At 52.0% G+C, this 26,639-nt stretch overlaps 1 protein-coding gene across 8 annotated transcripts in view; it reads right to left on the bottom strand.

Moving 5' to 3' along the window:
- DTNB (dystrobrevin beta) overlaps positions 1-26,639 on the bottom strand; it is a 237,789-nt gene that overhangs the window by 185,708 nt on the left and 25,442 nt on the right. For 7 of the 8 annotated variants that reach the window (XM_059843204.1, XM_059843205.1, XM_059843207.1 and 4 more), the window contains 4 exons: positions 19,972-20,185; positions 15,228-15,313; positions 8,518-8,672; positions 959-1,064 (listed from right to left, as the gene is read on the bottom strand). In XM_059843204.1, coding sequence (XP_059699187.1) covers positions 959-1,064; positions 8,518-8,672; positions 15,228-15,313; positions 19,972-20,185 — 561 coding nt within the window. The remainder of the gene's footprint in view (positions 1-958; positions 1,065-8,517; positions 8,673-15,227; positions 15,314-19,971; positions 20,186-26,639) is intronic. The other variant, XM_059843203.1, reaches the window with a different exon arrangement.

Here is a 26,639-nt window from a genome sequence, read left to right as displayed (position 1 = left end):
GCTTTGGGTTTCTTGTCTGTTTTGGTTTTGTTGGTTTTTCGTTTGTGGGTTTTATTTCCTGTTGTTGTTTTCTTGGCTTTTGTTTGTTTAGGTTTTTGTGGGGGTTGTTTGTTTGGGATTTTGCTTGTGTGGGTTTTTTCTCGTCGTATTATTTCTGTTTGCTTTCATTTTTCTGCAAGGGCCAAAGTTTAACTCAGGATAGGAGAGAGCCCAGTGAAGGGGAGCAGCCAGGCTGGTCCCAGGCTGCTGCCAGGGAATGCCAGGATCAAACCAGGATCCCCTTTGCCCTGGAGCTCACCCAGCATTTTAACCAGATCCACCTCCTCACCTCCTGGGCTCCACTTCCCACAGGAAATGACCCCAGGAAATTGCCACCATCAAAATTAATTTAAAAATCCCAGGATCCCTGAGGCTGGAGAGTCCCTCCCAGAGCATGGAATCCCAGCTGTGCTCAGTCCCCACCTTGTCCCCAGCCCAGGGCACTCAGTGCCACATCCAGGTGACACCTGCACTCCAAACCTCCCTGGGCAGCCCCTGCCAAGGCCTGACCACCCTTCACATGCACAAATTCCTCCTGATGTCCAACCTGAGCCTGCCCTGGCCCAGCCTGAGGCCATTTCCCCTTGTCCTGTCCCTGTTCCCTGGCAGCAGAGCCTGACCCCCCCTGGCTGTCCCCTCCTGTCAGGGAGTTGTGCAGAGCCACAAGGTCCCCCCTGAGCTCCTTTTCTCCTCTCCCAGCTCCCTCAGGACCCTTCAGAGGATGTCCTTTCCCCCACTAGCTGAACCCAGGGGGTTTGCCCTGCTGCTCCCACAGCCAGCCAGCCCCACAGCCCCAGCAATGTCCCCCAGCAGCTCTGGGGTGCCCTGGGCCAGCCCTGCTGGTCCCACCAGCAAGCACAGAGCCCCCCCAGGTGTGGCCAAGCCCTGCCGTGCTGCCAGCAGGGAAATGTTGATTTACCATTCTCCACGTGGGCCAGTCTGTGCAGGAGGGGCAGCCACACAAGGCACTGGGGAGGAGGGTCGGCCATCAGCGTGTCCAGGAACGTGTTCAGCATCACCTTCTTCTGCAGGAGGGCACAGGGAGCACTGAGGGCACAGCCAGGACCCAACCCCCACTGCCAGCCCTTCCCCAGCCTGGGAACCTCCCTCCCACAGGGATATTCCCAAAAACCCCACTGCCAGCCCTTCCCCAGCCTGGGAACCTCCCTGTCACTGGGATATTCCCAAAAACCCCACTGCCAGCCCTTCCCCAGCCTGGGAACCTCCCTCTCACTGGGATATTCCCAAAAACCCCACTGCCAGCCCTTCCTCAGGCTGGGAACCTCCCTGTCACTGGGATATTCCCCAAAAACCCCACTGCCAGCCCTTCCCAGCCTGGGAACCTCCCTGTCACTGGGATATTCCCCAAAAACCCCACTGCCAGCCCCTCCCCAGGCTGGGAACCTCCCTGTCACTGGGATATTCCCCAAAAACCCCACTGCCAGCCCTTCCCCAGGCTGGGAACCTCCCTGTCACTGGGATATTCCCAAAAACCCCACTGCCAGCCCTTCCCCAGCCTGGGAACCTCCCTCTCACTGGGATATTCCCCAAAAACCCCACTGCCAGCCCTTCCCCAGGCTGGGAACCTCCCTGTCACTGGGATATTCCCAAAAACCCCACTGCCAGCCCTTCCCAGCCTGGGAACCTCCCTGTCACTGGGATATTCCCCAAAAACCCCACTGCCAGCCCCTCCCCAGGCTGGGAACCTCCCTGTCACTGGGATATTCCCCAAAAACCCCCTGGCCAGCCCTTCCCCAGGCTGGGAACATGTTCAACATCACCTTCTTCTGCAGGGGGGCACAGGGAGCACTGAGGGCACAGCCAGGACCCAACCCCACTGCCAGCCCTTCCCCAGGCTGGGAACATCCCTGTCACTGGGATATTCCCCAAGTGCAGGGCACAGCCAGGACCCAAACCCCACTGCCAGCCCCTCCCCAGCCTGGGAACCTCCCTGTCACTGGGATATTCCCCAAAAACCCCACTGCCAGCCCTTCCCAGGCTGGGAACCTCCCTGTCACTGGGATATTCCCCAAAAACCCCACTGCCAGCCCTTCCCCAGGCTGGGAACATCCCTGTCACTGGGATATTCCCCAAGTGCAGGGCACAGCCAGGACCCAAACCCCACTGCCAGCCCTTCCCCAGCCTGGGAACCTCCCTCCCACAGGGATATTCCCCAAAAACCCCACTGCCAGCCCTTCCCCAGCCTGAGAACATGTTCAGCATCACCTTCTTCTGCAGGAGGGCACAGGGAGCACTGAGGGCACAGCCAGGACCCAAACCCCACTGCCAGCCCTTCCCCAGCCTGGGAACCTCCCTGTCACTGGGATATTCCCCAAAAACCCCACTGCCAGCCCTTCCCAGTTTGGGAACCTCCCTCTCACTGGGATATTCCCCAAAAACCCCTCAGCCAGCCCTTCCCAGCCTGGGAACCTCCCTGTCACTGGGATATTCCCAAAACCCCACTGCCAGCCCTTCCCAGCCTGGGAACCTCCCTGTGACTGGGATATTCCCAAAAACCCCACTGCCAGCCCTTCCCAGCCTGGGAACCTCCCTGTCACTGGGATATTCCCAAAAACCCCACTGCCAGCCCTTCCCCAGCCTGGGAACCTCCCTGTCACTGGGATATTCCCCAAAAACCCCACTGCCAGTCCTTCCCCAGTCTGAGAGCCTCCCTTCTCACTGGGATATTCCCCAAAAACCCCACTGCCAGCCCTTCCCCAGTTTGGGAACCTCCCTGTCACTGGGATATTCCCAAAAACCCCACTGCCAGCCCTTCCCAGCCTGGGAACCTCCCTCTCACTGGGATATTCCCAAAAACCCCAATGCCAGCCCTTCCCCAGGCTGGGAACCTCCCTGTGACTGGGATATTCCCAAAAACCCCACTGCCAGCCCTTCCCAGCCTGGGAACCTCCCTCTCACTGGGATATTCCCAAAAACCCCACTGCCAGCCCTTCCCAGCCTGGGAACCTCCCTGTCACTGGGATATTCCCCAAAAACCCCACTGCCAGCCCTTCCCCAGGCTGGGAACCTCCCTGTCACTGGGATATTCCCCAAAAACCCCACTGCCAGCCCTTCCCAGCCTGGGAACCTCCCTGTCACTGGGATATTCCCAAAAACCCCACTGCCAGCCCTTCCTCAGGCTGGGAACCTCCCTGTGACTGGGATATTCCCAAAAACCCCACTGCCAGCCCTTCCCAGGCTGGGAACCTCCCTGTCACTGGGATATTCCCAAAAACCCCACTGCCAGCCCTTCCTCAGGCTGGGAACATCCCTGTCACTGGGATATTCCCAAAAACCCCACTGCCAGCCCTTCCCAGGCTGGGAACCTCCCTGTCACTGGGATATTCCCCAAAAACCCCACTGCCAGCCCTTCCCAGCCTGGGAACCTCCCTCTCACTGGGATATTCCCCAAAAACCCCACTGCCAGCCCTTCCCAGCCTGGGAACCTCCCTGTCACTGGGATATTCCCCAAAAACCCCACTGCCAGCCCTTCCCCAGCCTGGGAACCTCCCTGTCACTGGGATATTCCCAAAAACCCCACTGCCAGCCCTTCCCAGGCTGGGAACCTCCCTGTCACTGGGATATTCCCAAAAACCCCACTGCCAGCCCTTCCCAGCCTGGGAACCTCCCTCTCACTGGGATATTCCCCAAAAACCCCACTGCCAGCCCTTCCCCAGCCTGGGAACCTCCCTGTCACTGGGATATTCCCAAAAACCCCACTGCCAGCCCTTCCCCAGTCTGGGAACATCCCTGTCACTGGGATATTCCCAAAAAGCCCCACTGCCAGCCCTTCCCAGCCTGGGAACCTCCCTGTCACTGGGATATTCCCAAAAACCCCACTGCCAGCCCTTCCCAGCCTGGGAACCTCCCTGTGACTGGGATATTCCCCAAAAACCCCACTGCCAGCCCTTCCCAGCCTGGGAACCTCCCTGTCACTGGGATATTCCCAAAAACCCCACTGCCAGCCCTTCCCAGCCTGGGAACCTCCCTCTCACTGGGATATTCCCAAAAACCCCACTGCCAGCCCTTCCCAGCCTGGGAACCTCCCTCTCACTGGGATATTCCCAAAAACCCCAATGCCAGCCCTTCCCCAGGCTGGGAACCTCCCTGTGACTGGGATATTCCCAAAAACCCCACTGCCAGCCCTTCCCCAGGCTGGGAACCTCCCTGTCACTGGGATATTCCCAAAAACCCCACTGCCAGCCCTTCCCAGCCTGGGAACCTCCCTCTCACTGGGATATTCCCAAAAACCCCACTGCCAGCCCTTCCTCAGGCTGGGAACATCCCTGTCACTGGGATATTCCCAAAAACCCCACTGCCAGCCCTTCCCAGCCTGGGAACCTCCCTGTCACTGGGATATTCCCCAAAAACCCCACTGCCAGCCCTTCCCAGCCTGGGAACCTCCCTCTCACTGGGATATTCCCCAAAAAACCCCACTGCCAGCCCTTCCCAGCCTGGGAACCTCCCTGTCACTGGGGTATTCCCCAAAAACCCCACTGCCAGCCCTTCCCCAGTTTGGGAACCTCCCTGTCACTGGGATATTCCCAAAAACCCCACTGCCAGCCCTTCCCAGCCTGGGAACCTCCCTGTCACTGGGATATTCCCCAAAAACCCCACTGCCAGCCCCTCCCCAGCCTGGGAACATCCCTGTCACTGGGATATTCCCCAAAAACCCCCTGGCCAGCCCTTCCCCAGCCTGGGAACCTCCCTGTGACTGGGATATTCCCCAAAAACCCCACTGCCAGCCCTTCCCCAGGCTGGGAACCTCCCTGTCACTGGGATATTCCCCAAAAACCCCACTGCCAGCCCTTCCCAGCCTGGGAACCTCCCTGTCACTGGGATATTCCCCAAAAACCCCACTGCCAGCCCTTCCCCAGCCTGGGGACCTCCCTGTGACTGGGATATTCCCAAAAACCCCACTGCCAGCCCTTCCCAGCCTGGGAACCTCCCTGTCACTGGGATATTCCCAAAAACCCCACTGCCAGCCCTTCCCAGGCTGGGAACCTCCCTGTCACTGGGATATTCCCCAAAAACCCCACTGCCAGCCCTTCCCAGCCTGGGAACCTCCCTGTCACTGGGATATTCCCAAAAACCCCACTGCCAGCCCCTTCCCAGCCTGGGAACCTCCCTCTCACTGGGATATTCCCCAAAAACCCCACTGCCAGCCCTTCCCAGCCTGGGAACCTCCCTGTCACTGGGATATTTCCCAAAAACCCCACTGCCAGCCCTTCCCCAGGCTGGGAACCTCCCTCTCACTGGGATATTCCCCAAAAACCCCACTGCCAGCCCTTCCCAGCCTGGGAACCTCCCTGTCACTGGGATATTCCCAAAAACCCCACTGCCAGCCCTTCCCAGCCTGGGAACCTCCCTCTCACTGGGATATTCCCCAAAAACCCCACTGCCAGCCCTTCCCAGCCTGGGAACCTCCCTGTCACTGGGATATTTCCCAAAAACCCCACTGCCAGCCCTTCCCCAGGCTGGGAACCTCCCTCTCACTGGGATATTCCCCAAAAACCCCACTGCCAGCCCTTCCCAGCCTGGGAACCTCCCTGTGACTGGGATATTCCCCAAAAACCCCACTGCCAGCCCTTCCCAGGCTGGGAACCTCCCTGTCACTGGGATATTCCCCAAAAACCCCACTGCCAGCCCTTCCCCAGGCTGGGAACCTCCCTGTCACTGGGATATTCCCCAAAAACCCCCTGGCCAGCCCTTCCCCAGGCTGGGAACCTCCCTGTCACTGGGATATTCCCAAAAACCCCACTGCCAGCCCTTCCCAGCCTGGGAACCTCCCTGTGACTGGGATATTCCCCAAAAACCCCACTGCCAGCCCTTCCCAGGCTGGGAACCTCCCTGTCACTGGGATATTCCCCAAAAACCCCACTGCCAGCCCCTCCCCAGGCTGGGAACCTCCCTGTCACTGGGATATTCCCCAAAAACCCCACTGCCAGCCCTTCCCAGCCTGGGAACCTCCCTCTCACTGGGATATTCCCCAAAAACCCCACTGCCAGCCCTTCCCCAGCCTGGGAACCTCCCTGTCACTGGGATATTCCCCAAAAACCCCACTGCCAGCCCTTCCCAGGCTGGGAACCTCCCTGTCACTGGGATATTCCCCAAAAACCCCACTGCCAGCCCTTCCCCAGGCTGGGAACCTCCCTGTCACTGGGATATTCCCCAAAAACCCCACTGCCAGCCCTTCCCAGCCTGGGAACCTCCCTGTCACTGGGGTATTCCCAAAAACCCCCCAGCCAGGATTTTCTCCTGAGAAGATGCAGCCTCAGCTCCTCTGTGTTTTGCTGCTCTGGAATGTGGCCTGGAGGCTGTTTATGCAGACATGGGAATTGTTTTTAATTCGTGGCCAATCCCAGCCAGCTGTGTGGGACTCTCTGAGTCTGGGGTGTTGTTATCATTCTTGTCATGCCTTCTGATGCAGCCTTTCTCTTTCTTTAGTATTGTTTCAGTATTTCATTTCATAAAATTTCATCTCATATCATTTCATCTCATATAATTTCATATAATCTCATATAATTTCATTTAATATAATTTCATATAATCTCATATAATTTCATTTCATATAATTTCATATAATTTCATATCATATCACATCATGTAACATAATATACTATAATATAATATACTATAATATAATATAATATAATATAATATAATATAATATAATATAATATAATATAATATAATATAATATAATTTATATGATATAATGTAATATAATTCATATACTGTACTATACTATACTATTATATTATAATAATTATATTATATTATATTATGATATATTATAGTATAGTATAGTATTTTATATGAATTATATTATTTCAATGAATTATATTATATTATATTATATTATATTATATTATATTATATTATATTATATTATATTATATTATATTATATTATATTATATTCTGTTATGTTATAGTATAGTATATTATATTATATTATAGGAATTATATTAATGAATTATATTACATTATATTATATTAATAACATAATATAATGAATATAATTAATATCATATCACAAAATTCTGAAATCAAAGGCTGTTTCCTACTGTGCCACATTCCAAATGTGCTAATTGCTAATGAACTGATATTTAGTCACTATAAATTTTACATCAAATGCTGCAGAAGTGTTTCTGCTGGAGCATCACCGTGCCCAGAGTCTCAACATTTAATTTCAGGCCTAAGATCAATCAAGGTCGTGTTCAGAGTTGGTTTTGGGATGAGTTGTGTTATTCACCCTGCCTCAAACCAGAAACAAATCCTTGGAACAATTAAAACACAACTGCAATGGGTTTAGAGATAAACTGGTGCACAGAAGGTGTTTGTTCTGAACAGATCCTGGAAGTGACTTGTTCCACTAATTGTCTTACACACACTAATTGTTCAACTAATTGTCTTGCACACACTAATTGTTCAACTAATTGTCTTGCACAGTGAAAAAGCTTTGAAAAATCAGGGGAGAACAGTGGGAAAGGCATGGTTTGTGTTTGGGAAAGGGATGAGCCATTCCTGGTGTTCTGAGGGGAACAGGGGAGGCCCTTCAAGGAGGGGAATCAGCTCAAATGGCAGAAAATCCCTCACTTGCTTGTTCTGGACTGTTCCAAAGGGCTTGGGTTGGACAGGGGACCGCAGTGACCCCCAGCCCTGATGCCCTGGGAATCCCAAATCCCTGATCCTGAATCCCTGATCCCCAAATTTCAGATCCCCAAATCCCTGATCCCCAATCCCAGACCCCAATCCTGAAACCCCAATCCCAGACCCCAAATCCCAGACCCCAGACCTCCAATCCCCAGACCCCCAATCCCCCAAATCCCAGACCCCAAGTCCTTGATCCCCAGACCCCAAATCCCCAGTTCCAGACTCCCAAATCCCAAGCCCCAAATCTCCAGTCCCAGACCCTCAATCCCAGACCCCGAATCCCCGATCCCCAAATCCCCGACTCCCAACCCCAGATCCCCAATCCCAGACCCTCAGTCCCAGACCCCAAACCCCAAACCCCAAATCCCTGAATCCCTGATCCCCAATCACAGACCCCAAACCCCGATCCCTGACCCCAAAGCCCCAATCCCAGACCCCAAAGCCCCAATCCCAGACCCCAAAGCCCGATCCCACACCCCAACCCCCTGATCCCTGACCCCAATTCCTGATCCCAGACCCCAAACCCCGATCCCAGACCCCAAACCCCAATCCCAGACCCCAAACCCCCGATCCCACACCCCAAATCCGATCCCAGACCCCAAACCCCTTATCCCACACCCCAATCCCCAATCCCACACCCCAAACCCCAATCCCAGACCCCAAATCCCCGATCCCTGACCCCAGTCCCCGATCCCAGACCCCAGTCCCCATTCCCAGACCCCAAACCCCCGATCCCAGACCCCAAACCCCCGATCCCAATCCCCAATCCCCAATCCCAGCCCCCAGCCCCCATTCCCAGCCCCCAGTGCCCGTCCCTGACCTGCTGGGGGAAGCAGGTGCGCACCGAGTGCTCGGTGTAGCCGAAGGAGGGCCCCTCGAACACGGCCGTGGGCAGCTTCAGCACCTCCCGCAGGAACTGCTCAAACTTGGGGAACACCAGCAGCCCGTTGGAATCTGAGATCTGAGAGAAAATATCTGTAAGGAAATACAATAAACCCCCATCAGTGCGGGGTCACTGCGGGAGCACCTCCCTCGCACCCCGAGGGCTTTCCCTGAGCCGGGCTCCGATCTGCCAGGGCAGGGCTCCCAGTCCTGCTCACTCCATCCCAGCCCATGGATCCCATGCCATGCCATCCCATTATCCCATCCCATTGATCCCATGCCACGCCATCCCATTATCCCATCCCATGGATCCCATGCCATGCCATCCCTTTATCCCATCCCATTATCCCAGGCCATGCCATCCCATTATCCCATCCCATTATCCCATGCCATGCCATCCCATTATCCCATCCCATTATCCCATGCCATGCCATCCCATTATCCCATCCCATGGATCCCATGCCATGCCATCCCATTATCCCATCCCATGGATCCCATGCCATGCCATCCCATTATCCCATCCCATGCCATGCCATTATCCCATCCCACTATCCCATGCCATGCCATCCCATTATCCCATCCCATTGATCCCATGCCATGCCATCCCATTATCCCATCCCATGGATCCCATGCCATGCCATCCCATTATCCCATCCCATGGATCCCATGCCATGCCATCCCATTATCCCATCCCATGGATCCCATGCCATGCCATCCCATTATCCCATCCCATGGATCCCATCCCATCCCATGCCATCCCATTATCCCATCCCATTGATCCCATGCCATGCCATCCCATTATCCCATCCCATTATCCCATCCCATGCCATGCCATCCCATTATCCCATCCCATGGATCCCATGCCATGCCATCCCATTATCCCATCCCATGGATCCCATGCCACACCATCCCATTATCCCATCCCACTATCCCATGCCATGCCATCCCATTATCCCATCCCATTGATCCCATCCCATGGATTCCATCCCATTATCCCATTATCCCATCCCACCCCATCCCATCCCATTATCCCATTATCCCATCCCACCCATCCCATTATCCCATCCCATTATCCCATGCCATGCCATTCCATTCTCCCATCCCATTGATCCCATATCATCCCATTATCCCATTATCCCATCCCACCCCATCCCATTATCCCATCCCACCCATCCCATTATCCCATCCCACCCCAGGCAGTGCAGGAGAAGCTCCTGCCCTGCACAGCTGGGACAGAGAGGGAGCAGAGCAGGAGAACTCCAGGGGAACACAGCTGGAACCTGAACCTACAGAACCCCCAGAGGGGGCTCCAGGGGAACACAGCTGGAACCTGAACCTACAGAACCCCAGAGGAGGCTCCAGGGTGGGACACAGCTGGAAGCTGAACCTACAGAACCCCCAGAGGGGGCTCCAGGGTGGGACACAGCTGGAACCTGAACCTACAGAACCCCAGAGGAGGCTCCAGGGTGGGACACAGCTGGAAGCTGAACCTACAGAACCCCCAGAGGGGGCTCCAGGGTGGGACACAGCTGGAACCTGAACCTACAGAACCCCCAGAGGGGGCTCCAGGGGAACACAGCTGGAACCTGAACCTACAGACCCCCAGAGGGGGCTCCAGGGTGGGACACAGCTGGAACCTGAACCTACAGAACTCCCAGAGGGGGCTCCAGGGGAACACAGCTGGAACCTGAACCTACAGACCCCCAGAGGGGGCTCCAGGGTGGGACACAGCTGGAAGCTGAACCTACAGACCCCCAGAGGGGGCTCCAGGGTGGGACACAGCTGGAAGCTGAACCTACAGACCCCCAGAGGGGGCTCCAGGGTGGGACATAGCTCTGACAGTGCCAGAGCTGGCAGAGCTCCAGGGAGATGCACCCTGAGGGCACGGGGGATGGCAGGGGCACCAGGATCCCTGGGGCTGGAACATCCCAGCTGTGCCCCATCCCCACCTTGTCCCCAGCCCAGGGCACTCAGTGCCACATCCAGGTGACACCTGCAGGGATGGGCACTCCAAACCTCCCTGGGCAGCCCCTGCCAAGGCCTGACCACCCTTTCCATGCACAAATTCCTCCTGGTGTCCAACCTGAGCCTGCCCTGGCCCAGCCTGAGGCCATTTCCTCTTGTCCTGTCCCTGTCCCCTGGCTGTCCCCTCCTGTCAGGGAGTTGTGCAGAGCCACAAGGTCCCCCCTGAGCCTCCTTTTCTCCAGGCTGAGCCCCTTCCCAGCTCCCTCAGCCCCTCCTGGGGCTCCATTCCCTTCCCAGCTCCACCAGGAGCCACTGCAAGCCGAGGGCACCGAGCTCATCCCCAGGCACTGCACAGCTGGGAAGGGGAATCAGATCCCATTTGGGGTCTGAGATTTTGGCAATGAGGAATTGTTCCCTGGCAGGGTGGGCAGGCCCTGGCACAGGGTGCCCAGAGCAGCTGGGGCTGCCCCTGGATCCCTGGCAGTGCCCAAGGCCAGGCTGGACACTGGGCTTGGAGCAGCCTGGGACAGCGGGAGGTGTCCCTGCCATGGCAGAGGTGGCACCGGGTGGCATTTAATGGGGTGGCATTTAATGGGGTGGCATTTGATGGGGTGGCATTTAAGGTCCCTTCCAGCCCAAAGCATTCTGGCACTCTGAGGACATTTGTGATGAGAGGAGTTGACACTTTTTAAGCAGCTCTGTGGGGACAAACGTGCTCCTGAGAGCCAAAAAGGGGTGAGCAGATGTTCCCTGATGTTTGTAAGGACAGAAGGAGAGAAGGGAGGTGCTGCAGGTGCTCCCCTCGCTGTCCCTGCTCCTCCCTGAGCCCTGGGGGTCCCTGATCCCCTCCCCAGAGCCCCATCCTCAGCAAAGGCCAGCCCCAGGGGTAGGATGCAGAGAGCATGACAGAACAAGGATGGCAAACAGAACACAGAACTGTCCTGGGATCCAGAATCTCCTTGCAGAGATCTCTCACACAGCCAGCTGGGCCCTGAGGCACACCCAGAGCCTGGGGTGCTCCTGAGGGAGGATTCACCCATGGAAACACGACCTGCACTTCCCCAGGACGTGACAGATCCCAGATCTCCTCAGTGGCACTGAGCCCTCTCTGCTGTTATTTCAGGCACCATCAGTAATTAAACATCAAAAAGCTCATGCTGGCAGAAAATACCCTTCATTTCAGTGATCCAAACCAGCCTCAGAAAAAAAGGACACTTTCAGAAAGGCACATTTCCAGTAAACTGGAGGAATCATCCCAATTTCCTGAAAGAATGAGCTCAGGAAGAAGCCTGCAGTGCCTCAGCTAAGAGGGATAAAGCTGCCTGGAATCTGCACCACTGGCTGAACAGGGCAGCTTGAACTGACTGTCTCTTGAATAAGGTTATAAACTAAAGCAAATTAGGAGAAATGGGGGAAAAAAGAAAAAAAAAAAAAAATGGTGGATTTATGTATTTTAGAAAAATAAGCCAGCCAGAAAAATTAGACTTAACCTAAAAACTGAATGTGGGAAAAAAAATCAGGATGAAAATGCACACAAAATGCAAACAGTGGGAACAACTAAAATTAAAGAGCCAAGATTCCAGAGTCCTAATCCACTCTGGAGCAGAACCCTCCTGCACAGGAGCTGAAGGTCTGCAAAGAACCTGGCAGGGTGGGGAGGGTGGGACACAACAGGGACAGGACACAATTGTATTTAAAATGGGCTGAAGCCTCCTGGGTGTGCTCAGGACACTCATCTGAGCTGAGCAGGCAGCAGGAGTGAAGTGATCCTACAGAGAGAGAGAAATTCAAGGTCTAGAAATCTGAAAATGAGAGAGAACAGCCCAGGCTGTGCCAAGGGGAAATTAAAACTCTCTCCAAACCCCACCAGTGTTGGTCCTGCAGGTAAAAAAGTGGGTTTGTTGTCAAAGTGGGAAACCTCCACATGGGGAATGGGCAGTGAAACTGGAAATGCTGAAAAGCAGGATGGAATAAATAAAAATAAATAAATAAAAAGTAGGACGTCCTTTCAAAGGGCAGCTGGTGACAGGATGAGAGGGAACAGCCCCAGGCTGGGCCAGGGCAGGCTCAGGCTGGACATCAGGAGGAATTCCCCCATGGAAAGGGTGCTCAGGCCCTGGGGGTTTGGAGTGCCCATCCCTGGAGGTGCCCCAGGAAGGGCTGGATGTGGCACTCGGGGCTCTGGGGACAAGGAGGGCACTGGGCACAGCTGGGAGGGATTGTCCAGCCTCAGGGATCCCTGCTCTGCAAGGAGAGCACATCCCAGGAAACTCCAGAGCCAGGGAAGGGCCCCACCGAGGCTCCCCAGTCCCTCTGTGCCAGGGGGACACTCTCAGGACACTGTCCTGTCCCCACCAGGGGACCATGGGATGAGAACACCTTAAAAACTCCCAGGATTTGCAGGAGCCTGCTCAGGGAAGGGAGGCTGGGCTGGGATCCCTCTGGACAGGAGATTTTGGGGGTGAAGTGGGTCAGTCATCAGGGAGAGATGTGGGAAATGGGTTTGTAAAGAATAAAACAAGACGAGGGATTTTACAGAATTAGAGCTGTGAAGAACACATTGCAGCAAGACAATGTGGAGAAAAACCAGAGGAGACTGGTGGCAGAAGTGACAGCAGCACTGTGTGCAAAAGCTAGCAAGCTAAAAAACATTTCTGAGGTATTGGAACCACCTGGAAAGGAGGAACAGCTGGAAGGGGAAGGAACAGCTGGAAAGGGAAGGAGCAGCTGGAAGGGGGAAGGAGCAGCTGGAAGGGGAAGGAGCAGCTGGAAGGAGCAGCTGGAAGGGGAAGGAGCAGCTGGAAGGGGAAAGGAGAAGCTGGAAGGGGAAAGGAGCAGCTGGAAGGGGAAGGAGCAGTTGGAAGGGGAAGGAGCAGCTGGAAGGGGAAGGAGCAGCTGGAAGGAGCAGCTGGAAGGGGAAGGAGCAGCTGGAAGGGGAAGGAGCAGCTGGAAGGGGAAGGAGCAGCTGGAAGGGGGAAGGAGCAGCTGGAAGGGGGAAGGAGCAGCTGGAAGGGGGAAGGAGCAGCTGGAAGGGGAAGGAGCAGCTGGAAGGGGAAGGAGCAGCTGGAGGGGGAAGGAACAGCTGGAAGGGGGAAGGAACAGCTGGAAGGAGCAGCTGGAAGGGGAAGGAGCAGGTTCAAGGGGAAGGAGCAGCTGGAAGGGGAAAGGAGCAGCTGGAAAGGGAAGGAGAAGCTGGAAGGGGAAGGAGTAGCTGGAAGGGGAAGGAGCAGCTGGAAGGAGCAGCTGGAAGGGGGAAGGAGCAGCTGGAAGGGGGAAAGAGCAGCTGGAAGGAGCAGCTGGAAGGGGGAAGGAGCAGCTGGAAGGAGCAGCTGGAAGGGGGAAGGAGCAGCTGGAAGGGGAAGGAGCAGCTGGAAGGGGAAGGAGCAGCTGGAAGAAGCAGCTGGAAGGGGAAGGAGCAGCTGGAAGGGGAAGGAGCAGCTGGAAGGGGGAAGGAGCAGCTGGAAGGAGCAGCTGGAAGGGGAAGGAGCAGCTGGAAGGGGGAAGGAGCAGCTGGAGGGGGAAGGAGCAGCTGGAAGGGGGAAGGAGCAGCTGGAAGGAGCAGCTGGAAAGGGGAAGGAGCAGCTGGAAGGGGAAGGAGCAGCTGGAAGGAGCAGCTGGAAGGGGAAGGAGCAGCTGGAGGGGGAAGCTGGAAGGAGCAGCTGGAAGGGGAAGGAGCAGCTGGAAGGGGAAGGAGCAGCTGGAAGGAGCAGCTGGAAAGGGGAAGGAGCAGCTGGAAGGAGAAGGAGCAGCTGGAAGGGGAAGGAGCAGCTGGAAGGGGAAAGGAGCAGCTGGAAGGAGCAGCTGGAAGGGGAAGGAGCAGCTGGAAGGGGAAGGAGCAGCTGGAAGGGGAAGGAGCAGCTGGAAGGGGGAAGGAGCAGCTGGAAGGGGAAGCTGGAAGGAGCAGCTGGAAGGAGCAGCTGGAAGGGGGAAGGAGCAGCTGGAAGGGGGAAGGAGCAGCTGGAAAGGGGAAGGAGCAGCTGGAAAGGGGAAGGAGCAGCTGGAAGGGGAAGGAGCAGCTCTTTGCAGCTCCCCATCTTTCTCTGCATGTCCCAGAACTCTTCCACCACCAGCTTTCTCTCCAGCTGGGGGAATCCTGCTCTGTCCAGGGATCTGACTGAGCCCAGGGGTCAGCAGGGCTCAGGGACAGGGCTGGGAGCAGCCTGGGACAGTGGGAGGTGTCCCAGGTCCCTTCCAACCCAAACCATCCTGGGGTTCTACCTCAGCAGCTGGAATACAGAGTGAGAAGGTGCAGAGAGCCTCAGGAGATTGACAGGAGCCTCCAGCATCCTCAAAGCAGGGAAATGGTGACACCTGGGACATTCCCATTGGAAAATCTGCCCTCATGTTCTCCTCAAGAGCTTAAATTGAAGGAATGGGCTTGGGAAGGCTCCTCAGTCCTGGGCTTGGGATAACCAGGAGCTGGAAGATGGAACAAACATGCCTGGAGGTGTCCCAGGAGGGCTGGATGTGGCACCCAGTGCTCTGGGGACAATGTGGGGACTGTGCACAGCTTGGACTCCATGGGCTGGGAGGGACTGTCCCACCTAAATGACTCTGGAATTCTGCACAGCTCCAGCTCAGTGTAACCATCACAAATCAGCAAAATAAACCCTCCAGAACTGCATACAACAACCCAGGAAAGGAAAGGGTCCCTAAAGGCAGGGACTCCTGGGGAGTACTCACATCTGAGCTTGTCCAGGATCTTCCCCCCACACATGGTGGCCAGCATGGCTTTCACTGAGAACACAGTCAGCTTCCCGTGGCCCTCGCTGCAGGGAAAGGCACCTGTGAGAATGCACAGCAAGGAAAGAGCAGCCCCAGAGCCCCAGAAACCATGGCAACAACAACAACCAGAGCCCCAGAAACCATGGGAACAACAACCAGAGCCCCAAAAACCATGGAAATAACAAAAACAACCACCCCAGAGCCCCAGAAACCATGGGAACAACAACCAGAGCCCCAAAAACCATGGGAACAACAACCAGAGCCCCAGAAACCATGGCAACAACAACAACCAGAGCCCCAGAAACCATGGGAACAACAACAGCCACCCCAGAGCCCCAGAAACCATGGAAATAACAAAAACAACCACCCCAGAGCCCCAGAAACCATGGGAACAACAACAACCAGAGCCCCAGAAACCATGGGAACAACAACAACCACCACCCCAGAGCTCCAGAAACCATGGGAATAACAAAAACAACCACCCCAGAGCCCCAGAAACCATGGGAACAACAACAACAGCACCACCCCAAGCTCCAGAAACCATGGCAACAACAACAACCACCCCAGAGCCCCAGAAACCATGGGAACAACAACCAGAGCCCCAGAAACTGTGCCACGGCCCCACTGCAGCATTGCAGCTGTGCCAGAGCAGGACCCCAGCTGTGCCAGGGCCCAATTCCTCCTCAGAGCACCCAGCCAGGCAGAATTCCCAGGAAGGGCACCCGAGGCATTGCCAGAGCAGCTGGGGCTGCCCTGGATCCCTGGCAGTGCCCAAGGCCAGGCTGGACACTGGGACACCCTGGGGCAGTGGGAGGTGTCCCTGCCATGGCAGGGTGGCACAGGATAACGGGTACAGTCCCTTCCCACCCAAACCAGTGCAGGATTCTGGGATTGCCCCTGCCAAGGGGAGTGTTCAAGGGTCTGATGGTGCCAGCAGCACCCTCGGAGAGCACTCTGAGACTCTGAGCGTGCCAGCAGGGATGAGCACTTCTATACAGCCCGGCCTGCTGTGCTGCTGAGCTCCTGGAGAGGGAGCTGAGCCCAGCCCAGCCTGAGCCCAGCTCTGCCTCAGCCCAGCCCTGCTCTGCCTGAGCCCAGCCCAGCTCTGCCTGAGCCCAGCCCAGCTCTGCCTGAGCCCAGCCCAGCTCTGCCTGAGCCCAGCTCTGCCTGAGCCCAGCCCTGCCTGAGCCCAGCCCAGCCCTGCCTGAGCCCAGTCCTGCCTGAGCCCAGCCCTGCCTGAGCCCAGCCCAGCCCTGCCTGAGCCCAGCCCAGCTCTGCCTGAGCCCAGCCCTGCTCTGCCTGAGCCCAGCCCAGCCCTGCCTGAGCCCAGTCCTGCCTGAGCCCAGCCCTGCCTGAGCCCAGCCCAGCCCTGCCTGAGCCCAGCCCTGCTCTGCCTGAGCCCAGCCCAGCTCTGCCTGAGCCCAGCCCAGCCCTGCCTGAGCCCAGCCCTGCTCTGCCTGAGCCCAGCCCAGCTCTGCCTGAGCCCAGCCCAGCTCTGCCTGAGCCCAGCCCAGCCTGAGCCCAGCCCAGCTCTGCCTGAGCCCAGCCCAGCCCAGCCTGAGCCCAGCCCAGGCACAGCGAGGCACAGAGGAGCTGCTGCCCTGGGCTGGCATCCAGCTGCTGTCCCACACACCGGGATCCAGCTCCTGCCCCACCCAGGATCCAGCTCCTGCCCCACACTGGGATCCAGCTTCTGCCCACACACTGGGATCCAGCTGCTGTCCCACACACTGGGATCCAGCTGTTGTGCCCCACACTGGGATCCAGCTGTTGCCCCACACTGGTATCCAGCTGTTGCCCCACACTGGGATCCAGCTGCTGCCCCACACTGGGATCCAGCTGCTGCCCCACACTGGTATCCAGCTCCTGCCCCACACTGGGATCCAGCTGCTGCCCTGGGCTGGCATCCAGCTGCTGTCCCACACACCGGGATCCAGCTCCTGCCCCACCCAGGATCCAGCTCCTGCCCCACACTGGGATCCAGCTTCTGCCCACACACTGGGATCCAGCTGCTGTCCCACACACTGGGATCCAGCTGTTGTGCCCCACACTGGGATCCAGCTGTTGCCCCACACTGGTATCCAGCTGTTGCCCCACACTGGGATCCAGCTGCTGCCCCACACTGGGATCCAGCTGCTGCCCCACACTGGGATCCAGCTGTTGCCCCACACTGGGATCCAGCTGCTGCCCCACACACTGGGATCCAGCTGCTGTCCCCCACACACTGGGATCCAGCTGTTGTGTCCCACACTGGGATCCAGCTGCTGCCCCACACTGGGATCCAGCTGTTGTGTCCCACACTGGGATCCAGCTGCTGCCCCACACTGGGATCCAGCTGCTGCCCCACACCGGGATCCAGCTGCTGTCCCACACTGGGATCCAGCTGCTGCCCCACACACTGGGATCCAGCTGTTGTCCCACACTGGGATCCAGCTGTTGTCCCACCCTGGATCCAGCTGCTGCTGCTGGAGGCCCGGACAAGGCAGAGCTCTCAGGGCTGGGGGAAGTGGGGAACAAACCCCAGCCCCAATTAAAGCCTCCCTCTCCTGAGGCAGCTCCTCCAAACGTGACCATTCCTGGGTTCAAATCCTGCATTTTTTACTGCGAGCTGTCTGACAGTAACCAGACCCTGAGCCAAGCTTTAAAACTGGTTCTAACTAACTTCAAAGCAGGCCTGAACAGACACTCTGCTGGCACAGAGGCTGCTCTGAGCCTGGTGCTGGTTTTATTTGTCCTCAGAGAGGCAGGGACTGTGCTCAAGGCTGGACTCCCTGGGGGACACAGCCAGCTGCTGTTTGGTGGCACTAAGCTTGTCCCACCAGGAGGGGATCAAAGGCTGGACACCACAAACAGAACAAAAGTTTGGCACCCTCAGAGCTGGGCACGGCCCTGGGTAAATCCCCTCTGTGGGGCAGAAGCAGAAACCAGATCCCACTGAAATAAAAAAAGCTGAATTGGAGAAAGGCAAAAGTAAGAAAGGGCAAGGAGCATTTCTTGGAAAGGAGCTGCAGCTCAGAGAACAGAGGGCACAGCTGCTCAGGACAGCAGAGCAAACCCTGCAGGGAGAGGCTGGGAGGGAAACACAGAACTGGGCACGAGGAGGACAGAACCCTGAGCCAGAAATGGGGATCAGCTCCATGGGGTCACAGCAGGCCAGAGGGGCTGTGACAAGACTGAGTTTGAAAAGGGACTTTTTGAGCAGGAGTCAACAAACACGTTCACTTTCCAAGCACTGCTAAGCCCCCAGGAGGTTCCAGCAGAGTCTGAGCCCAGGCCCAGCTCAGCACAGAGCTCCCAGCAGAGTCTGAGCTCAGACCCAGCTCAGCTCAGGGCTCCCAGCAGAGTCTGAGCTCAGGCTCAGCTCAGCACAGAGCTCCCAGCAGAGTCTGAGCTCAGACCCAGCTCAGCACAGAGCTCCCAGCAGAGTCTGAGCCCAGACCCAGCTCAGCTCAGGGCTCCCAGCAGAGTCTGAGCTCAGGCTCAGCTCAGCACAGAGCTCCCAGCAGAGTCTGAGCCCAGGCTCAGCTCAGCTCAGAGCTCCCAGCAGAGTCTGAGCTCAGACCCAGCTCAGCTCAGAGCTCCCAGCAGAGTCTGAGCCCAGACCCAGCTCAGCTCAGGGCTCCCAGCAGAGTCTGAGCTCAGACCCAGCTCAGCACAGAGCTCCCAGCAGAGTCTGAGCCCAGACCCAGCTCAGCTCAGGGCTCCCAGCAGAGTCTGAGCCCAGACCCAGCTCAGCACAGAGCTCCCAGCAGAGTCTGAGCTCAGACCCAGCTCAGGGCTCCCAGCAGAGCCTGAGCCCAGGCTCAGCTCAGCACAGAGCTCCCAGCAGAGTCTGAGCCCAGACCCAGCTCAGCACAGAGCTCCCAGCAGAGTCTGAGCCCAGACCCAGCTCAGCTCAGGGCTCCCAGCAGAGTCTGAGCCCAGACCCAGCTCAGCTCAGGGCTCCCAGCAGAGTCTGAGCCCAGGCCCAGCTCAGCACAGAGCTCCCAGCAGAGTCTGAGCTCAGACCCAGCTCAGAACAGAGCTCCCAGCAGAGTCTGAGCCCAGACCCAGCTCAGCTCAGGGCTCCCAGCAGAGTCTGAGCCCAGGCCCAGCTCAGCACAGAGCTCCCAGCAGAGTCTGAGCTCAGACCCAGCTCAGAACAGAGCTCCCAGCAGAGTCTGAGCCCAGACCCAGCTCAGCTCAGGGCTCCCAGCAGAGTCTGAGCCCAGACCCAGCTCAGCACAGAGCTCCCAGCAGAGTCTGAGCTCAGACCCAGCTCAGCTCAGGGCTCCCAGCAGAGTCTGAGCCCAGACCCAGCTCAGCTCAGGGCTCCCAGCAGAGTCTGAGCCCAGGATCAGCTCAGCACAGAGCTCCCAGCAGAGTCTGAGCCCAGACCCAGCTCAGCACAGAGCTCCCAGCAGAGTCTGAGCTCAGACCCAGCTCAGCTCAGGGCTCCCAGCAGAGTCTGAGCTCAGACCCAGCTCAGCTCAGGGCTCCCAGCAGAGTCTGAGCCCAGGCCCAGCTCAGCTCAGAGCTCCCAGCAGAGTCTGAGCCCAGACCCAGCTCAGCACAGAGCTCCCAGCAGTGCCCAGATCCCCTCAGAGGGCAGCCTTGACACACTGCTGGGCACACTGCTGCTGCTCAGGCAGCCCTGGCACTGCTCAGGCAGCCCTGGCACTGCTCAGGCAGGCAGGGGCTGGCACACAGGGGGCACACTGGCCTGTCATAGGCTGCCAGGATGAAGTTGAGCAGCAGGCTGATGCTCTGCTCCACGCTGATCTGGTGGCTGGAGGGCAGGCGCTTGTTGAGCTGGTAGTAGATGGAGGAGATGATGGTTTCCAGGCGGGACACGTTGATCTCCGTGCTGTGATCCAAGGTGTTAAGGCCGTTATCTCTGAAGGCTTCAATCATGTTCCAGATATCAACAAGGTGAACTGGAAAACAAAGGAAAAACAGAATCACAGAATGAAGAGACCTCTGAGACCATCGAGTCCAACCTGTGCCCCAACACCTCAGCCAGACTGCAGCACCAAGTGCCATGGCCAGTCTGTCTTTAAACACATCCAGAGATGGTGATTCCACCACCTCCCTGGGAAGAGCATTGCAGACATTTATTATTCTTTGAGTGAAAAATTTCTTCCTAATATCCAACCTACACTGTAAGAGCCTGAATGAGGGATGTGGGACTCCAGGCAGCTCTCCAAAATGCAGTTTATTGTGTACAAAATGCAGTTTATTGTATAGAAAATGCAGTTTATTGTATAGAAAATGCAGTTTATTGTGTACAAAATGCAGTTTGTTGTATCCAAAATGCAGTTTATTGTATAGAAAATGCAGTTTATTGTGTACAAAATGCAGTTTATTGTATCCAAGGTGTCCCAGCAGCCCAGGGTCGGTGGTGACAGAGCTGTGCCCACAGCTGTCAGCTCCAGCTGCAGGCAGGCCTGGAGCCCCTTAGTTTAGGTTACATTGCATTATTTACTTCTCTTTGCTGAGCACCTTCATACAGCAGAACCAATCTATCCCTGAACTATCACCTCTAGCCCATCATAACTCCTGTCATTCCCACATCCATGGCTCTGCTCTCCAGTCACTCACAGTCAGTACATCACAGTTTAAGCCCAAGTTGTTTTCAGCTTTCTTGCAGTGGGAAATTCTGAGCCCTTTTTTCTCCTTGCCACATTTGCTGCCTTGTTTGCCTGTGCTCTCTTCCTGCTTGGTAAAAACATCATCTTGTTTGGGGTGGGTTTATCCTTTGCTCTGAGCCATAAAACCCCTTCTCACTAACACACCCTTTGCTCCTTGGTTAGCCAGTCAGGCTGGCTCAGCAATTCTTTTCTTCTATATCAAAACTTGCTTCTACCTCTATTCCTTCTTCAGATTCTGCATTTAAAAATCTTTCTGCCAAGCACACATAGCTGTGAGACTTTCCTGTCAAACCTTCACCCTTCCCAACACGATCCCTTCCCTGATGAAGCTGGAGGCTGAGTCCTCTGGTTCTGTCAGTGCTGCCTGGTGGAGGACACCGACCCAGCTGTCTGCAGCCTCCCTTCAGGAAGGTGTGGAGAGCAATAAGGTCACCCCTGAGCCCCCTCTTCTCCAGTCTGAACACCCCCAGCTCCTTCAAACATTCCTCAGGGTTGGTGTTCCCAGCCCCTGCCCAGCCTTGTTGCCTCCTCTGGACCTGCTCGAGCATCTCAACAATTCACTTCTGCTCTGCAGGGCCTGCAAGGCCACTGAGGGCACTGCCCATGAAGGGAGCTGGCTCCAGGAACAGCCCCTGTGCACAGAGTGACAGACTGAGCTCAGCAAGGGACACAGCAGGGCCCGGGGGGGCTTTCACTGCTCCCTTCGACACCGGGGACGGCGGGGTTCTGAGGGACGAGGGGAGAGAGGAGAATTGGCTCCAAGTTCTCAGAAGGCAGATAAATTTATATTATGTTACATTATATTATGTTATGTTATGTTTGTTACGTTACGTTAGTTACGTTACATTATATTATATTACATTATATTACGTTATATTACGTTACATTATGTTATGTTACATTACGTTACATTACATTACATTACATAATATAATGGAATGGAATGGAATGGAATGGAATATAATATAATATAATATAATATAATATAATATAATGTCATATAATGTCATATAATATAATGTCATATAATATAATATAATATAATATAATATAATATAATATAATATAATATAATATAATATAATATAATATAATATATAATATAATATAATGAAATATAATATAATATAATATAATGTAATATAATATAACATTATATTATATTTGTTATGTTACATTAGTTACGTTAGTTATGTTACATTACATAATATAATATAATATAATATAATATAATTATAATATAATATAATATAATATAATATAATATAATATAATATGATATGATATGATATTACATTACATTACATTACGTTTGTTACGTTACATTATATTGTATTACATTATATTACGTTATATTACGTTACATTGTGTTATGTAACATTACGTTACATTACATTACATTACATTATATAATAGAATAGAATAGAATAGAATAGAACATTATATTATGTTTGTTGTGTTACATTAGTTATGTTATGTTACATTACATAATATAATATAATATAATATAATATAATATAATATAATATAATATAATATAATATAATATAATATAATATAATATAATAATACATTACATTACGTTTGTTACGTTACATTAGTTACGTTAGTTACGTTACGTTACATTATATTATATTATATTATATTACGTTATATTACGTTACATTGTGTTATGTAACATTACGTTACATTACGTTACATTACATTACATAATATAACATAACATAACATAACATAACATAATATAATATAATATAATATTACATTACATTACATTACGTTTGTTACGTTACAGTAGTTACGTTAGTTATGTTACGTTACATTATATTATATTATATTATATTATATTACACTATATCATAGTACATTACGTTACATTACGTTACATTACGTTATATTACATTGAAACAAACCATAACGAAATGTAACGTAACGAAATGTCAGGAAACGTAACGAAACGTTGCCTAAAGAAACCTAACGAAACCTAATGTAAAAAAACAAAACTAAACCTAACGTAACAAAACGTCATGAAATGTATCAAAACGTCAGGAAACCTAACGGAACATCACAAAACAGAACAAAATGGAAGGGAATGAAACCTAACGTAACAAAATGTCAGGAAATGTAACAAAATGTCAGGAAACATCAGGAAACGTAACGGAACGAAAAGACATGAAACGTAATGAAACCTAACATAACGAAATAGAATGTCAGGGACAGAAACGTAACATAACTGACATAAATGAAACATAATGAAATGTAACGAAACGTCACAGAATGGAATGTAACAAAACATGACAAAAACGTAACAAGACGAAACGTAACAAAATGTAACATCATGAAATGTAACAAAACATAAGTAACAGAAATGAAACATAACGAAATGTAACCAAACATCACAGAACGGAATGTAATGAAATGTAACAAAACGTAACATCATGAAATGTAATGAAACATAACAAAAAATACTGAAACTTAAGATAATGAAAGGTAACAAAACAGAACAAAAAGTAACGAGACCCAACGTAAGGGAACGTTACCAATGTCACACAACGTAACGAAACGTGATGAAACAGAATGTTATGTAACAAAGCGTGACGAAACGTAAGGAAACGTCACATAATGAAATGTAACAACACCAAAGTAACAAAACCAAACATAATGTCACGTGATGTAACGAAATGTAACAAAATGTGACATAACAAAAGGACATGAAACGTAATGAAACGTTGTAGCAGGCACAGGGCTGGCTCCGGCTCCGTGGAGGGATGTTTAGAGATAGGTATTTGCTGAGTCATAGGAATTGAACCAGGAGTCCTCACTCCGGTCCTCCAGGCCTGTTTATCTCTCTGTGACCCCATAGGCTAGTTTCCCTAACCCTTACAATTGGTGAGTTTCCAAGCCCCCCTAACCCTATAAAAGGGGCTGTCTTGGCCCATTTTGTTAGAAGAGCTGCATTCAGACCCTTCACGAATCCCTCAGAATAAACCATTGTGGAACTTTCTAAAGCCTGCCTTCTCCTCTCTCATCTTCGTCTGCCTTCCAGGAGCCACGGCCAGCCACAGCCCCTAGAGCAAGCTAAGAGCTGAAACCATAAAAGAGCTGATTTTCACTGAGAGCTGACAATCACTGAGCTTGCTAAGGGGTCACGGCTGTGCCGCAGTCTGGCCTAGGGCACCCCAGCCCCCGGAGGGCTGAGATATCCAGCCTGAGACTGCTTGCCTGGGGCGCTCTGACCCTACGAGGAGTGCGCCATCCAGCTAGAAGCTAGCCCCGTGGCTTCATTAATTTACAAAACATCACTAAACCTAACATAACAAAACGTAACGGAACATAACGAAACGAAAGGGAACGTGACAAAACGTCAGGAAACGTCAGGAAACGTAACGAAATGAAACGCCACGTAACGAGATCTAACGTGACAAAACGTCAGGAAACGTAACGGAATGAAACGCCACGTAACGAGATCTAACGTGACAAAACGTCAGGAAATGTAACGTAACGAAATGAAACGCCATGTAACGAGATCTAACGTGACAAAACGTCAGGAAACGTCAGGAAACGTAACGAAATGAAACGCCACGTAACGAGATCTAACGTGACAAAACGTCAGGAAACGTAACGAAATGAAACGCCATGTAACGAGATCTAACGTAACAAAACGTCACATACCAAAACGTGATGAAACATAACGAAAGGAAACGTTGCATAACGAAACGTCACATAACAAAACCTAACATAACAAAGAGCAACATAACGTAACATGACTTAACGAAATGTAACGTAATGAAACGTAATGAAACATGATGAAACGTCAGAAACGTACAAAACGTCACCTAATGAAACGAAATATAACGAAACCTAATGCAACAGAACGAAACACAAAGCAATTAAATGAACCATAACGAAGCATAAAGTAATGAAATGTAACGAAACATAACGTAGTGAAACGCAACATAACAAAATGTTACAAAATGTAACGTAACGAAACGTAATGAAACATGACAAAACATCAGAAATGTACAAAACGTCACCTAATGAAACGAAACATAACGAAACCTCACACAACATAATGAAACGCAAAGCAATTCAACGAAACATAACGATGCATAAAGTAATGAAACGTAACAAAACATAACGCAGTGAAATGCAACATAACAGAACGTTACAAAATGTAACGTAACGAAACGTAATGAAACATGACAAAACATCAGAAATGTACAAAATGTCACCTAACGAAACATAACGTCACAAAATGAAACATAACGAAACCTAACGCAACATAACGAAATGCAACGCAATTAAACGAAACATAACGAAGCATAAAGTAATGAAACGTAACAAAATGTGACGAAACATAACATAGTGAAACACAACATAACAGAACGTTACAAAATGTAATGTAACGAAATGTAATGAAACATGACGAAACATCAGAAACGTACAAAACGTCACCTAACGAAACGTAACGTCACGAAACGAAACAACGAAATGCAACGCAATTAAATGAAACATAATGAAGCATAAAGTAATGAAACGTAACAAAATGTGACGAAACATAACGTAGTGAAATGCAACATAACAGAACGTTACAAAATGTAACGTAACGAAACGTAATGAAACATGACGAAACGTCAGAAACGTACAAAACGTCACCTAATGAAATGTAACGTCACGAAACGAAACAACGAAACCTAATGCAACATAACGAAACGCAACGCAATTAAACGAAACATAACGAAGCATAAAGTAATGAAATGTAACAAAACGTGATGAAACATAACGCAGTGAAACGCAACATAACAGAATGTTACAAAATGTAACGTAACGAAACGTAATGAAACATGACGAAACATCAGAAATGTACAAAATGTCACCTAATGAAACGAAACATAACTAAATGAAACATAACGAAACCTCACGCAACATAACGAAACGCAATGCAATTCAACGAAACATAATGAAGCATAAAGTAATGAAACGTAACAAAACACAACGCAGTGAAATGCAACATAACAAAACGTTACAAAATGTAACGTAACGAAACGTAATGAAACATGACGAAACATCAGAAACGTACAAAATGTCACCTAACGAAACATAACGTCACAAAATGAAACATAACGAAACCTAACGCAACATAACGAAATGCAACGCAATTAAACGAAACATAACGAAGCATAAAGTAATGAAACGTAACAAAATGTGACGAAACATAACATAGTGAAACACAACATAACAGAACGTTACAAAATGTAATGTAACGAAATGTAATGAAACATGACGAAACATCAGAAACGTACAAAATGTCACCTAATGAAACGTAACGTCACGAAAGAAAACATAACGAAACCTCACGCAACATAATGAAACGCAACACAATTCAACGAAACATAACGAAGCATAAAGTAATGAAATGTAAAAAAATGTGATGAAACATAATGCAGTGAAATGCAACATAACAAAACGTTACAAAATGTAACGTAACAAAACGTAATGAAACATGACAAAACGTCGGAAATGTACAAAAAGTCACCTAATGAAACAAAACATAAAGAAACCTCACGCAACATAACGAAACTCAACGCAATTAAAGGAAACATAACGAAGCATAAAGTAATGAAATGTAACGAAACATAACGCAGTGAAACGCAACATAAAACGTTACAAAATGTAATGTAACAAAACGTTATGCAATGTAATGAAACGTAACGCAACGCAATGTACGGAAACGTAATGT

The sequence above is a fragment of the Haemorhous mexicanus genome, chromosome 3 (genome assembly GCF_027477595.1).
Source record: "Haemorhous mexicanus isolate bHaeMex1 chromosome 3, bHaeMex1.pri, whole genome shotgun sequence".
Classification (NCBI taxonomy): domain Eukaryota; kingdom Metazoa; phylum Chordata; class Aves; order Passeriformes; family Fringillidae; genus Haemorhous; species Haemorhous mexicanus.
Note: the sequence above shows the minus strand (reverse complement) of the source record. Positions and strands in the feature narration are given on the sequence as shown.